The sequence below is a fragment of the Rhodnius prolixus genome, unplaced genomic scaffold, assembly GCF_049639745.1.
Source record: "Rhodnius prolixus isolate KJV_2025 unplaced genomic scaffold, Rpr scaffold_8, whole genome shotgun sequence".
NCBI lineage: Eukaryota > Metazoa > Arthropoda > Insecta > Hemiptera > Reduviidae > Rhodnius > Rhodnius prolixus.
This window is the reverse complement of record NW_027411593.1, coordinates 30710884-30726104: the sequence shown is the minus strand read 5'-3', so window position 1 is coordinate 30726104 and position 15221 is coordinate 30710884. Positions and strand designations below refer to the sequence as shown.

Sequence of the window (15221 nt, the reverse complement as noted above, 5' to 3'; positions counted from 1 at the left end):
GCTTTAACTCTGTAGAATTTATTTAATTTTACAGTTTATTATTTTATTTAAATTTATTTACATTTAATTGGCGGAAAACTTGTAAAGGATTGAAATTAAAATTAAAAAATGGTCGTTTGAACTTCGGACCAATGTTTATTGAGATTGAGCCTCAGAAAAAGGTTTACATGAACCTTTTTTGTCGTAAAAGATGAACCTTCTCAAGTGTGGTCAGTCAATCTGGTATATCTTGTACTCCCTATAGCCATTGCTTAAGTTCTCACTCTCCCCTGGTTATGCCGAGGAAATATTATGAAAGATATTATTATTAAATATTAAAAGATATTAGAGTAGATGCTCCATTTCTAGTCAGTTGATCAGCAACTTGGTTGCCTCTGATGCCTGTATGAACCGGCACCCTCTAAAGAATTATCTTATTGCAAAGGGAACGCTGCTTTAATGACTCAACATTTCCTAATAAGGAATTTCTTTCTAAGCTGCAAAAGAAAAAAATACATCTCTTAAATTTTTGTTTCCATAGTTCATTCGTACAACACTTAATTAAAAATTACCTAACGGAAAAAGTATTCTCAACTGACCCAATTTTTCGACCTGTGTATTTAGTAAATCGCCTTACTTTTTACTTTGCTATTACTGTTAAAAAGCTTTTCTCGATTCCTCATGACAGTATATTTGAGAGCGGATTTTCTTTGTTCTCACAGAAAAAAATAAAACGAACAAAAAACTACCATTTATGAAATTTAAGTTTCTTTAAAATTTTAATGTTTCAGAGTGTGACAACGCCGATACAAGAACCAGTCAAACCTACTCAACCAACTACCGTACAAACAATTACCACAACATCGGTGAATGTATCATTAAATGGTTTCAATGGTAGCCGTAATTATTTACACATGCAAGAATCGATAGAAAGTTATGTAGATGAAGATCTACCAGTAGATGATTATTCGAGAGAAAGTCCAATATCTGTAGTAGATCGTTCAGAAACAGAAGCACAATATCTTGGCCAAGATAGGAATTGTCTGATGGACCAATACCAACCTCAGTCACCATCTCCACCGTTGATGTCCTCACAGACACTGTCGCACGCCAAACCATTGTCACCAACACCTATGTCGCCTCCGCCGTCAATGCAGCAGCCTACCTTGCACCATCAGACACAAAGCATTGATGATGATATCATCATGGATTCTACTGAACGGCTACATGAATTAGAAATGCAGTCTTCACCACCACCTCCAGAAAAAGCGAAAAGCGTGTCTTTTGAAGAAGAAGAAGAGATACTGCCGACTCAGTTGCAACCAGAAAGACGGCGTATGACGGCCAAGGAGCGATGGCATTGGGCATACAATAGGATAGTTCAACAGTTAAATGTCAGTCCAATTTATTTATTTATTCTCCTGCTAGCAACATCTTATTGTCTCAACACTTTCCATAATGATTGGTCCATTTCACTTGGTATTCATTCAATATTTTGTCTATTATTTTGGAGTTTTCTATACTCAGTTATATTTTGCCATATATTTTCTTGATATCCATTTGTACCAAACATAACTAAAGTTTCTAACAATGAGAACTGTTTGCATGCTTTTGTATCGATACTATTTTTATAATTTAAAACAATGAAAATAATATGACCAATTAATATAACCAATTTGGAGGAAGGTAAATCAAACTTAAAAGAAAACCGAAGAGAAGAAGAAACGTAGCAGCATTAAACAAAGCTAAAGTTACGTCTTCGCAGATTGTCACATTAGGAGTTCTGCAAGTGGAGCGTTTCGAAAAATCAACCTTATTATAAAACAAACCAAAAAAACTGTGTCCTTAAGGATATGAGACTGAGATTTTTTTATTCTTAATAATTCGTAAAAAAGGACTCGAATAGTCTGAATTTCTTTTTTAGTGTAATGCAGTGCAAAACTCAGCTAAATAAATTTCGATCTTGTCGCGACTGCTTTTTAAAATAAATAATAATAATAAACAAATGTAAACCTTTTTATACTAGAAAAATACAAAAATTTTTAAAATATTTGGCCATGTTTCATCTTATCCTTCCTGTCAATTCATTATTAAAATGCTATTGTGTGAAGAGTACATTTTACACATTTTGGAGGGGGGTGATGATTATTTTCTAAACTTATTATTTGCTGGATCCTCTAATTCTGTATTAAGTAATACGGTTCAATTAAAGCTCTGCTTGCAGAACTTCAAAATGTATTTTTGGTAGTCATTTCTTTAGTTTTAACAGCTATGCTACAAATTTCATCCATTAGATTAGAAAGTGTTTTGAAAAATATTGAAATTGAACAGTTTAGTTTATGCAGCATCTAATGCCAACCTTCAATGGAATAATAGAGTTTCATTTTTTATGCGACTAAAAAAAGGTGTTTCTCTTTGATACGCATTCGTTTTTATTTGAGAAAATATGAACATCTGGTTTACTGGTAACTTTTAATATTTACTTATAACAAAGTAATAAGGCAATTAGGTAGTAATAAGAAGTGGCAAATAGTAATTACTTTGAACTCTTCCAGATCTACATAACTATCATTCATGCTGTAAACAAAATAGTGAATATTATTTATAGATGTAAATTCTTAAAAATTAGGAACGTTAATTGCCATAGTTGTCGATGCACAAAAAAGAAAATAATAATAATAATGACTGATTCTGGTTCTGAATAGTTAATTTCTTTGACATCGGTAAGCATTGGTGTATACATATTTGCATGAAGATAGAATCCCTACTTGAACTGACTTTATTGTCAATTTATCTTTCAAATTAACTCAGCCATTAAACCCAATATATTTTGTTCTTCCCTTCCAAGGGAAGTGGGTGTAGGGTTTAGTAACAGTTTTTTCTGCTAGCAGCGACCAAAATATGGTAATGTGTTTTATCTTTGCATAAAAACATTTTAAAAAATTGAAGATTTTTATTAATAATTATTTTATTTATTTAAGATTATCTCAGATTCTTTTCTTTTATTCCACTATTAAAAAAATAACTTGGTGAGTTATCATGTTTCTTTTTAGACATGAAACTATCTATCAATATTTTTTAAATGTAAATAACCCTTAATATTTTTTTTTACTTTGAACAACTCTTGAACGCAATTATGTTTTTTTTTGTGTGTGTATTTGATATGGTTCTAGTTTAATACATTTTTTAATTGCGATTTGTTGTAATAAGTTTCGGAGCACGAGCAGAGCATCGTTTTAACAAAAAATAATAATAAAATTAGCCTCTTCTAGGTTGTACATATGAAATAATACACATACTATTAAGCTTTAGACCCGTACAATCAACATTAATGCTTGGATTGAAGAAAATATTTTGTCCTTGGATACTGATTTAGTAAATGTGTTCCAAATTTATGAACGAGTACAAAGAAACTGAATTAGAAAAACAGTCTAGAACAATCATTCTTCAAAAGACAAATAATATTTACTTGAAATGCAAGTTTAAAAAGAAGTAATTTTCGAATTAAATTGATGGAAAAACTATTTGAAACTCTTGTAAGAACAATAATGTCATAATTGAGCCGTATTGTTCAGTTTTAAAGAAGAATTGATAACATACAGGCAAAACAATGTTCATTATTATTTTCAAAACTAGGTCATTAAAATATAATGATAATGTTGAATTTACATTCTTCATTCTCAAGTACACATATTCCCTATGCAAATTTTTTGGGTATAGCAGTTTTATATTCACAGCCATGTCATGAATAGTCCAACCATCTAAAAGCTGAGAGCATCTTCATATCCTGAATGCTGCTGGCTTTCAAAAGTTTTTTCGGGAGCCAACTCTGAGGCCTCTCCCAAGTGACCTAACTATCTCAATCTTCCCTTTTTTTTTAAGAGCAACCGAATCCGGCTCACCAAATAGCTCCTTTAATTCCTCAGTTTTTTATTTAGCATTTTTTCACACTCCGTTTACGGCTGAATATAACTTCATTCTAACATAATAACTTTATTTTTCCAAACCCCGAGAATCTTTTCATGCTTAACGCCCATGCTTAATTGGCGTAATATTAATTTTCAAATTACTATTCAATTCATTATAGTAATAATTTTTTCTAATTAATGATTAATGAATTGTCATTTGTATGAACACTTAAATTATTAAATAAGTGTCCTCTTAATTAGAAATTTTCTGTGTTTAACAATCAGTCACATCAAATCATCAGTGGGTGGGTACGTCAATAGCCAACAGCTAGGTGTTTCCTGTTATGTGAACTTCAACGATATTGTAGAATGGGAGTTCATCCAAGATCAATGTTTTAGTAAACTAACAACTCCCAATGGCAAAGTTTTGATCATGCTGGAATATCTATTGTTTATTTAAAGACAGATATATACATTATACCGTAATATCTGCAAACTGTTCATGGCTGCTAGAATCAAGTTAATTTGAACGTGAAATTAAAAAATTGTTTGTAAATATTCAATTAATTTTCTTTACTTTCATTATTTTGAAACAATATTGCTCGTGAATTAAGTGGATTGATTAGACTAATCGAGTTTTAGAGCTGGCCAAAAACTTTATTTCCAGTTAAACTTGTATTTGTTTATTTGTTTGGCCATTCACTAGTACAACTTTAAATGGTTCTGTTAATTCGGATTAGTGCATGTGTTGGGTTAGCTAGTTTGCTGCTGTTAGCCAAGCAGATGTATTATATTGTACAGGGATTTGTTATTTCCGTGCTTAGAAACATTGTCCTGCTGGCGTTTTTCAAATCGCAAGCATTCAACCAATTTCACTGCGCTTTCAGCTTTTGTTTATTGACGGAGCCTGACCACTCGAGGTCCCAGCCACTCTTAATGTGTGTAAGTTCATATTTTTATTGAACTCTGATATTTTTATTAATTTTATATTCTAGTTGAATGAATTCTTATTTGAATCGAATGATCCCAATTGAGTTGGATTCTATCAGAAAAATTTCCAAACTATTGATAAGATAACAGAATTCATATGCATACATTGTGAATATGCTTCAGTGCAAATCATCAATCTTAGCCAGAAAATTATAAGTACATGCCTTATACTTCCTATATCTACGTGTGATCGATTCGATTATCTCTGAGAGAAACTTAGGTTAGAATTGTAACAGTTGCGGCATAGGTTTGCCTAGGTGTATCCATGGAGATAAACCTTCATTAAACTAGATTTTTGTTTTTGATCTTACTATTACGTGAGCCCAGCGCACAGATAGATGGACCGCGATTATTTAATGCTATCCTGAACAATGAACTATTGCTGCGGCTGTAATTAAATGAATATATAAAATGATACACCATATACTCTTTCCAAAGCTGTCCCTCATTTTAGAACCCAACAGCAAAAACCTGGTGTTCAGTTATTCATTCTTATTAATTATTAAAAATTTTAACTCTTCTGCATGAACCATATTATAGTTTATTCATACGAGTATTAAATTACTTCATTACATGGCCTTGAAATATTAATATTTTCCATAATGCGGGTATTGCAATATTATGCAATAGTTTAGTGACTTTCATTGTTTTGACTTGCTCTTACCGTTTGTAAGTGCAAGTATTGCAATCGATATTAATTTCTATTACAATTTTTACTGGAAATACGAGTTTGGCGATTCCCTTATACAAAATTGACTGTCTGCCTCAATCTTTATTTGTATTGAAAATCGATTTTCTAACGCTGATAAGAGAGAAAATAAAATAGAATTTTATTATTTATATTTGTTGATTACCACATTGCACTTTTACTTGATATTTGGCCATTTTATTTTTTCATATATCCGTTTCTCTGAGATAAGGCTCCAGTTATTCTAAAACAGATTGAACGAGAATTTTTGTAAGAGCCTAACAGCGATAGTCTGAAATGACAAAACCGTGTCCATGCGAAGTTTTACCGATAAGGGTTTCTTTTTTTGTTCGCTCGCTGGTTATTTCGTTTTGTGTAGAAAAGGATAAACTCGACCCCAGGCGACCATTACTTTCACAGCTGGTGGTCTGACCCTTTTTAACCCACTAAAACCTTTCTTACTGCTTGCTGGTGTATAATCATTTAGGTCATGTACATTTTACTGGTGTTAATGCAATCATCTGTTTTCACTTGTTTTGACGGTTTTTTTCTTTTTTGCCCAAAGGAAAAGAGGGACATGTTTTTTGTTCCAGGTTAACAGGAGAAATCCTCTCAGAATAAATAAAATAAAATTATTTGCTTGTTATTTCCACGCTCTCTACACTGACCACAATATAATCGTTCTACTCATCGGTCGCTCAGTTCTTTAACCTAATGTCTTATTTATGGAATTAATATTTTATTATTAATATAATTTTAGTAATAATAAATGATTTATTAGTGACTCAATTGAAAGCTTCGTTCATATTATGTTTTTAAGCGCATGTCTTTTGTATGTTCCTTCCAAAGATAGCTACTCAAATCGTCAGAAACTTGCACCTGATTGCATTCATATGTAGTTTCCAAGATGTACACTTAGTTGAGGCAATTGAATAATTCTCATTGCCAGTCACTGAGAAGAATGATTCTTTATTCTTCTTCCAACTCAATCTGTCTTTAGTTAGTAGGTCTAAAACAGTTTCGCAAACTTCATCAAAACAAACAAACAGAAATACAAAAAAACAAAAATAACAAAAAGATGGTCAAATAGAATTTCTTTAAACACATACAATTGATGGATGTTCTCTCAAGACATAATCACGATCTCTTGAGGAAAATGTTCTCCTACACTTAGTCAAACAATCTATTTCGACGACCTGATGAAATGTTTTACTGTTTTTTGTTAGCAATAAGAAGTCAACAATTGAAATAGTTATGGTATGTTTCTCTGATGAAAATTTGTAGTAATCAAGTTAACAAAGAATATTTGGTATGTTTTTTTCAATTGCTTTGGTAGTGATTTGCTTTCCAATAATATTTCTTTCAATTGATTTGTGGCGAGATTAGGCTAAATAATTAGATGAACAAAATGGATTTTCTTGACTTTATTGTTACAATTTACAACTTTAATAAAAACTTTAGCGATTTGAAGAAATTGATTAAAATATACCTAATTTCTGCGAAGCGAAATTAAATCCGTCTTAATTAATATTCTGCCAACAAAGGCAATTATATAATTGAAATGAAGTGCAGCAAGTACAGTATTAATACCAAAAGCATAATATAAATTATGACAATTTTTCATTAGAAAATGTAGCTTTTATTAGATCTATTTATAAAATCATTTCTGACAATGCAGATGGTCGTTTAACCATGAAATGTTTCACTGTTTTACTGGCTTTAAAATCATTTAACCGCTACGGTAACCACTGTATTGTGCTAGCAATGCACTTTATTGCATTGCATACCCTAGTATTTTAATTTATGGCTGTAAAGCTAGGTGCATAATGCACAATTAAGAGTATTATTAAATAAAACATTGAAGTGAGTGTCAGTCTAATTTTTTTATTTTAGTGTTTTTAAAGATGTAACCATCACGTCAAGTACAGCGTCTGAGTTTATCTGGACCACGATTAACTGCGGCTAATTTTTTCAATTCATTGACAGAAGTACTAATTTTTTTAACTGTATTTTATTTATTACATTTTAAAATCTAATGATCAACGGAAAACTTTCAATAATCAATGAACTTTATTAAAAGCTCAAAAGAAAATTATACGTTTAAATAATTGATATATCATCTAGAATCTACTATATGTACAGCGAAGTTCGATCTTAGGGCCTGCACTTGTCCATCTTTTCATCAATTATCTAACTAAATTAAAGTTAGAAACTAGCTGTTCGTTTTTTATTTGCTGATGATATTTCATTCCTTCCACATTTGCTCATTTAGAATTGACAGTTGACAAATATCTGACTAAAACATTAGATTAAATTTTAGTTATTTTAATAAATGGTACATTTGGGTGAATAACGCCAGAACTGTAGTAGACACTTTATTCTTAAACTAACAGAAATCTTTGTTCTCTTAACTTAAGAGATTAGGTACCTACGTATTCGTAAATAGGAGTGGAGCTACACACAATAAATGCTCTATTTGACCAATCGCTGACAATCGCCAATTGTGTGACTCTCTTCTGAACTAAAATTGCAATTCCTTTACATTTTTTTAATAAAACAATTAATTCGCCATCTTTACATGCGGCTCCAACCCTTTCTTTGCTATTTATTCAAAATTACACTGTACAAAATAACTGTTTTAGACTAATTGTACGCTTTCTCGGGTTGACATCGCTGATTACTTTTGCATCAATACTCCGATTTGGTAATGTGAGCATCATTATAAAATATGTACAGTTTCAAGTTCATTAGTTCAAGTTCTCTAATCTGTAATGAACAATTTAAAACGTGTTGTGAAGCATTCTATAAAAAGCGCAAAAGATTAAAGCGAATATGTTGTTTGAATTAATTTGTAGTTTGTGGAGTTTTATCAGTTTTACAAAGAGAATATGTCCGATATTGACGTTGATTCTTTTTTCTATTTTTAATCGCATTAATGGCTTTTTACAAATTAGGCTGTGTTTGTACCAATTTATTTCGATATGAATATACGAGTTTTTGTAATGCTCTCAACTGTAACCCTGAGATTGAAATTATTTCCAACGAATTCCCGACCTAATTTTATATATATTTGCTTAAATCTGATTTTATATTGACAGTTATAAACAATTTTCAGTATTAACAAAATTTAGTATCGATAACAGCGAATATTGTTAATTCAGTTAAAAATCCATTTTACTGGTAATTAATAATGATGTAGCTATTGATAATAAAGATTTAAAAATAATTATTGAAAACAAGTTACTTAATTTAGAAGCTGAACATACGAAAATAATGATAAAATCAGATTGCGATTTCATTATTCAAAAATAAAAATTGCCTCTAAATTAAACGCATTTATAATAATTTTAGATAAATATAAATGTGTTTAATATGGAAAGAAATCATTGGTTTTGAGTTCGTTTTTTATTAAGAACTAAGTTAGACCCTGAAGATTGGCGATTTAAATTGGATTGGATGCCCCAACAAACAGTGGAATACAGACATAGATTAGGTTGTCCGTTGTTAGAACAGCGATTTCCCGGCACTTTCTGGCAGTTCGTGTTATCAAGTTTACCCTGTGCAGATGTAAATTGAATTTACCGAGATCTGCACAAAAAAAAAAAAAAAAAAATGGGTTACAATACAGTTTATATTTTCATAGGTGAATTTGTTTCCAGACATTCCATTTTATAACGGAATACAAGAAATTTCCGTAACTTTTAGGCAGGTTTTCATCCTTTTGCAGCCCGTGAATTTCTGTTCAAAATGTCATCAGTTTTTATGTGAATTTTTTCGTTAACGATTTAAAAAATGTTCTTTAGATTTTCTGCAGCCATTACACGTTATAATGACAACTATATTTGAACATTTTCCTAGGCAATACTAACTTAGATAGTCCTGGGTTACAGATACGCTCTCTCTTGACATTTATTGGGAAATTACGCAACAGAAAAAGTTATTTCACTAGTAGAAATTCAATAAACACTTAAATTTTGGAAATTTAAGAACTCGGTTAAGCGAAAGTGCCAATTTACTTATACAATTTACAATTTTAAGTTGCATATCTCAAAATTCTAGAGCCTCAAGAAAATTCCATCACGCCAATTGCGGTGAGATAAAGTCAAGTGAATTTACTCTCCACACTTTACAAATTTTACCACAGATATATTTTTTTAAATGAATTTGGATCCCATATTTCTGTGTTTTTTAGAAATAAAATTTATATACTCGTATCTTGTGTCAAAAATGTTGGAAGGAAGAAAAATGTTTTGGGCGATATTCAAATCATCTAAAAAAATTTTACAAATATTGTAAACTCTAGTTCAAATAGTTGTATATGTAATATAATTGATATGGGCTGATTACCCACTGTTAAGTCACCGCAAATCGTGAAATGGTCTACTCTGTTTATCCAGCTCCTTCTGCAGATCTTCATAAAATTGTATAGTTTCTTCGTTTCTTTCCTCTTCAGGTGCGTAAACTCCAATTAATGTTAGATGTCCTATAAGTATTCGAAATCTACTAGTTACTATTCAGTTGATTTACCTAGGTGTAACTCGCTTCCATTTACTGTTAATCCATATTGCTACACCACTGCTGGCTCGCACTTCTTGAGAAACTCCACTAAAAATCACTGTGTTATACATTAATTCTTTGGTTCCCTTTAACTTCTTCAACTATGACTGCCTCTGCCAACCCGTTATTTAGCTCTTTTTCTTTGCTAATCAGAGATCTTACATTCCAGGAAAGCTACCTTCATTCTATCCATAATTCCTAAACGTTTATCCTTGTCTCGCTGAGGTCGTTTATCCGATAATACTGCCGGGTTTTTCTTATTGTTAAGAGATTGAGTTGATTAATTTTCTCCAGAGTAGGTAAGCGGCCATCTGCTGGGTAAGTATAGTGGAGGGGCTGCCTCCTCACAGCACCTAGACTTCCGAGAAAACTTCTTATTCTTCCCCTACTAGGGAGTTCCATGCCTTCACATTGGCTAAGAGGTTCATGTACTCTTAAAAGCCCACGAAAAATAGGAAAAAGATCCAATCTAGGATAAAATGAGAATTTGAAAGGACGTAAGAAATAGGCCAACGGACAGTTGCACTTCTGCGACAAACGGTGGACATTGCGGGTCTATTCTTCCCCGTGAACCCTCAGAGGGAATTACAAAATTAATATAATAAATAATTACTGTATTAATTAATACAATAATATAGAGGTATTGGCTTTGTTGCTCTTGTGGGTATATGCAAGGAGAGCCGAGGCGTTAGAATGAACTGAGTGTACATAAAATGGCCGCCTATTAACATCCTTGCGGTTCAGTGGTCTGCAACAGGTGGTGTGGCACCCATGACACCAGGGCACGTTTAAATATGGTTGAAAACCCGCCTTTGGTTTACTAAATTTTCCCTATAATATTCACAAAGTTCCTGTTTTGAATTCATTAAGTTTGTATTCAATTATTTATTTTATATTAATATAATGACAGATCGTATATTACGTTAAATGTAAAAAGTAAGAATACACTGAAGGATCTAAAAGGAAGATTTATGGGTGTCCTGTTAAGGATACTGCCGGAAATATTCTGCTTAAATCTAAATAAAAAAGGACCTCTGTTTCCCGTTTATTTTTAAGCATTTTTAAAAAGTTAGGAAATTATTTTTAAATTCATATCCAGGGTGTTCATTTTAAGACGGCTCAAATGCATTTCATGCTTAAACGGATGATCTGAGGACAAAATGGTAGAGGAAAAATTTGTTGTCCGTCACCTCTAGTTTCAGAATATGTGACTTGATTTTAGATGCTTGTGCAGCATGTACTGTGCCTTCAAAGGTGACTCCTTAGATACAGAGAGCAGCTGATAACTTCCTGGCTTGCGAGCCAGAGGAGGCACCTTTGAAGGCACCGTACATGCTTCACAAGTTCAGTAAAGTGCATTATTTGATAAACTAAGGAATAAGTTTGATCCTTTGCTTGAAAGATATTGATCACTTAAATATGTGGCAGGAGGTTTCCAATTTTTTTGGTAATTAAACGCAACTCTCCCAAAATTACCAAATAATTATTAAACCTTCTTGTTTGTAACAGATGTAAAATTATTTTTTAGCCATCTTGTGCATGTTTGAGAACATCTAAAGCTCTTAACATTTGATTCTCTTAGAAAAATCACTCGGAAAACGACTTATTTCCCGATATTAAGAAAAATACTAGCTTTACTGCCTTGGCAATATTTTTAGTAGAAAGGGGATGAAAAAATACATAAAAATGACCTATCGCGTGCTCTTCTTTCTCTTTGATAACAAGTTAAAAAATTGAAAGAAGATTAATAAATACCAGATTTTGAAATGGCCTAGCACAGGGGTCGGCAACCCACGGCTCGCGAGCCGCATGCGGCTCTTTTAACCAAATTTTGTGGCTCTTCAGCCTGACTAAAATATACGTATTATATATTTCAATTTTATTGAAACAAATGAAAATTTCATTTATTAAAGTAAAGATATTTTTTCAAAAAGAATTTTAAATGAGATTTGGTTTGAAATTGAATAGAATTAATTCAAAATACAGTACGTAATTATAAAAGACTGCCGCCATTTTCATTCAATCACAGGTTTAGTTATTATTTATTTGTTAATTTACTTTGCAATATGTGAAAATAAATATATAAAACATTTAAATCTTATTGAATATCATAAAATAATAATTTGTGAAAAGAAATTATCTACAGAGTTGTTTACATTATCATCCTTGCGGCTCTTGGTAAGATTTATTAAAATTATTTAAGGAGAAATGGCTCTCTACTTAAAATAGGTTGCCGACCCCTAGCACCTTTAATTTTGAAGATATCGAATTGCGATTTCCGGTTTCTTTCATAACTTTTTATACTCTTTAAAAAGGTGTATATGAAAATGGGGGTCAACTGCAAACCCTCACTTTCGGTCACGCGTCAGCCACGTATGCGGGAAGGAATTTAAAATCAAGTCACATATTCTGAAACTAGAGTTGACTGGCAACAAATTTTTCCTCTACCATTTTTTGCTCAGATCAACCGTTTAAGCATGAAATGCATTTGAGCCGACTTAAAATGAACACCCTGTATAATGACACGCCTCGTCACTTTTATTTTAGGCCTATTCCTCTTAATTAAAACTATTTTTCTAGATAAAAAAGTAAGGGAATATTTTGGAAGAATACTTGGCAAGAGGTAGCAGAACCTCTGAAGTGACTTCCAGGAGGAACCTACCTCCTGGATAATTAGATTAGATTAGATTCTAATAGGGCGGCCCTTAAGGCCTACGCCACTGCGACCGCTTTGAATCTATTGTGGCTCCCCAACTTTAGAGCTCGCCCTCCAGACATGTCCGTTTAATCAGACTCTTAATTTTGGAGAGCGAATTTCACAGGCCTTGGTTTTTTCCTCCACGAGAAGTAACATCCTTAGCCAGCGTTCCTGGATAATTACAAAACACTAGTTGTATGGGCGAAAATTCAGAATTCTGCCAAGAACTCAACTCATACTTCACTAAGAATATGAATATTACAGTTCAAATAACTGTAATCGAATGATAGACTTGGTAGGGTTTTTAGCCAATAATAAGAACAATAAATGGTACAATTAAGAAGGTGAAATAATCGTATTAGAAGAAGGTGTGACTTAAAAAACTTTTTTTTTATAGAAAAACAAAGCAATGATATTTGTGAGGTCGCCGAGTATAGGCGAGCAACGAGGTAAGATCCTATTTGGGAAGGCGGCGAACTGGCCTGGCAGCGTTAGCAACAAGTGGCCATGTAGCCAACAGCGTGGCGGGAGGCCATGCTCAAAAGGGGGGCAAAATGTGCCCCTCCTCTCCTTTACTTTTCATTCTCTTTAACATTGCGATCGGCGTTGTGTTATACTCAAAACCGTTTCATGTTTTACCCGTGCTCTAATTTTTATACTTTTTTATTGCTTTTTTTTTTATTTGAAAAAAATATTCAAGTTTGTAGTTTTATCGGTCAGTTTAGTGTTCGTTTCTAATTTTAAATGTACTACTATCAGTGCTGTGAGATAATAGTGTAATAATCAACAGGTAGAAAGTAAAACTTTAAACATTGTTTCCATAAATATAAAAGGAGACATGGATATTTACAGAAGTACTGAATGGGCTTTATTATTTCCATTGAAAGCTGGGCTTATCTCGTTACGAACTAGCGCTAGTTTAGAACTAACACCAACTATTAATACCAGTGATAACGATAACGAACCAAGAATGGTAGCCCGTGTACGAATGAGACGAGGTTCAAGTCTAACTGATTTACATACCGCCAGAGATTCAACTACAGGACTCAGTCCAAATAGATTGACACCAATTCATGGTTCGTCTCTTATTGCCCTTGGCATAGTTATTAGTATGTAGGTTTGAAACAGAAATAAAAAATAAAAAATTCAGCTGGCCCCCATATCAGTTAGATATATGTACATTTCTAAACATAACTTCCTGAATTGGGAACTAAAATTAGATGATACATACGAGTAACTATACTTTGTAGTCAGTGTTTTTGGTTACACTAGATCTGGAGGTTCCATTAAAGCATGAATTAACATGCTTTTGCAGTAAGTTTCTCACTCTGTGTTTTCATTTATGTGTGTGAGTGATAATATTTAAAAAGAGGGAACCCTGCACTTAAACCAACCTTGATAATATTAAAGCTAGTATTAATATTAAAGCTTAAAAATATTAAAGCCTTATCCCTCTATAGCGCTACTTTATTATTCGCATATTTTTGTTTTTAATCAAGCTAACGATTATCGTAAAGTTACGTTGCACTATTACACAAAGCCCTATCACTTTTACATGTAATCTTTTTTTTCGGAAAAATTGAATCCTTAACAACTTTTGTTATATTTAAACTATAGATTTGTACGAATTTAAAAAAAAAAATTGCTCCTTAAGTATTGCTCTAAAGTGGTTTTTCAGAACAGTGTATGGTTCCATCAGTTATCACTTTACGCGTTACAAATGTTTTATTATTATTTTAGAAAATGCTCTTTCTTTTTCTCAAAAATTGAGATACGAATTAACATGCTGAAAATTATATACAGTGGTCAAAAAAAGTTTTCTTACTTTATCTACTGAACTTTTTGTTTCTAGAATGGCTATTTCTTCAGCACTGAAATCGAAGATACTAACAATGAATTTAATGCTCTCATTTTCTTTTATAAACATAAAGAATTGATTAAAAAGCAGAAAAATAATTTATTGTATGCAAAATAAGTATTCATACACTCAGTCTGAATGTTATAATTAACGCTAAACTAAAGACCTAATATTTTGTAAGCAATCCCTTTGCATTTGTTATTGCCTGAAACCTCCTTGGCATAGATTCCACCAGGTTTAGTGTCTCTTGAGATGTGATTTCTGTCCATGATTTCTCTTTAAATTGGTTATGAGCTCTTTTATGGAAGAACATTTCAATTTTAGAATTTTTCGCTCCAAACAAGACCATGAATTTTCAATAGGGTTTTATTTTTCTGCTTTTTAATCAATTCTTTATGTTTATAAAAGAAAATGAGAGCATTAAATTCATTGTTACTATCTTCGATTTCAGTGCTGAACAAATAGTCATCCTAGAAACAAAAGTTCAGTAGATAAAGTAAGAAAACTTAGTGTATGAATACTTTTTTGACCACTGTAGTTCTT

General features: G+C 32.1%; 2 protein-coding genes across 7 annotated transcripts in view; both read left to right on the top strand.

The window, feature by feature from the left end:
• Nucleotides 1–15221, top strand: part of unc-13 — a 626295-nt gene that overhangs the window by 242234 nt on the left and 368840 nt on the right. For all 6 annotated transcript variants that reach the window (XM_074122300.1, XM_074122305.1, XM_074122303.1 and 3 more), the window contains one exon: nt 771–1373. In XM_074122300.1, coding sequence (XP_073978401.1) covers nt 771–1373 — 603 coding nt within the window. The remainder of the gene's footprint in view (nt 1–770; nt 1374–15221) is intronic.
• The window catches only part of LOC141451155 (uncharacterized), a 29375-nt gene continuing 26785 nt past the window's right edge, over nt 12632–15221 (top strand). Inside the window, exon 1 of the mRNA XM_074122306.1 lies at nt 12632–13896. Within this exon, the coding sequence (XP_073978407.1) occupies nt 13659–13896 (238 nt within the window). The 5' untranslated portion in view covers nt 12632–13658. The remainder of the gene's footprint in view (nt 13897–15221) is intronic.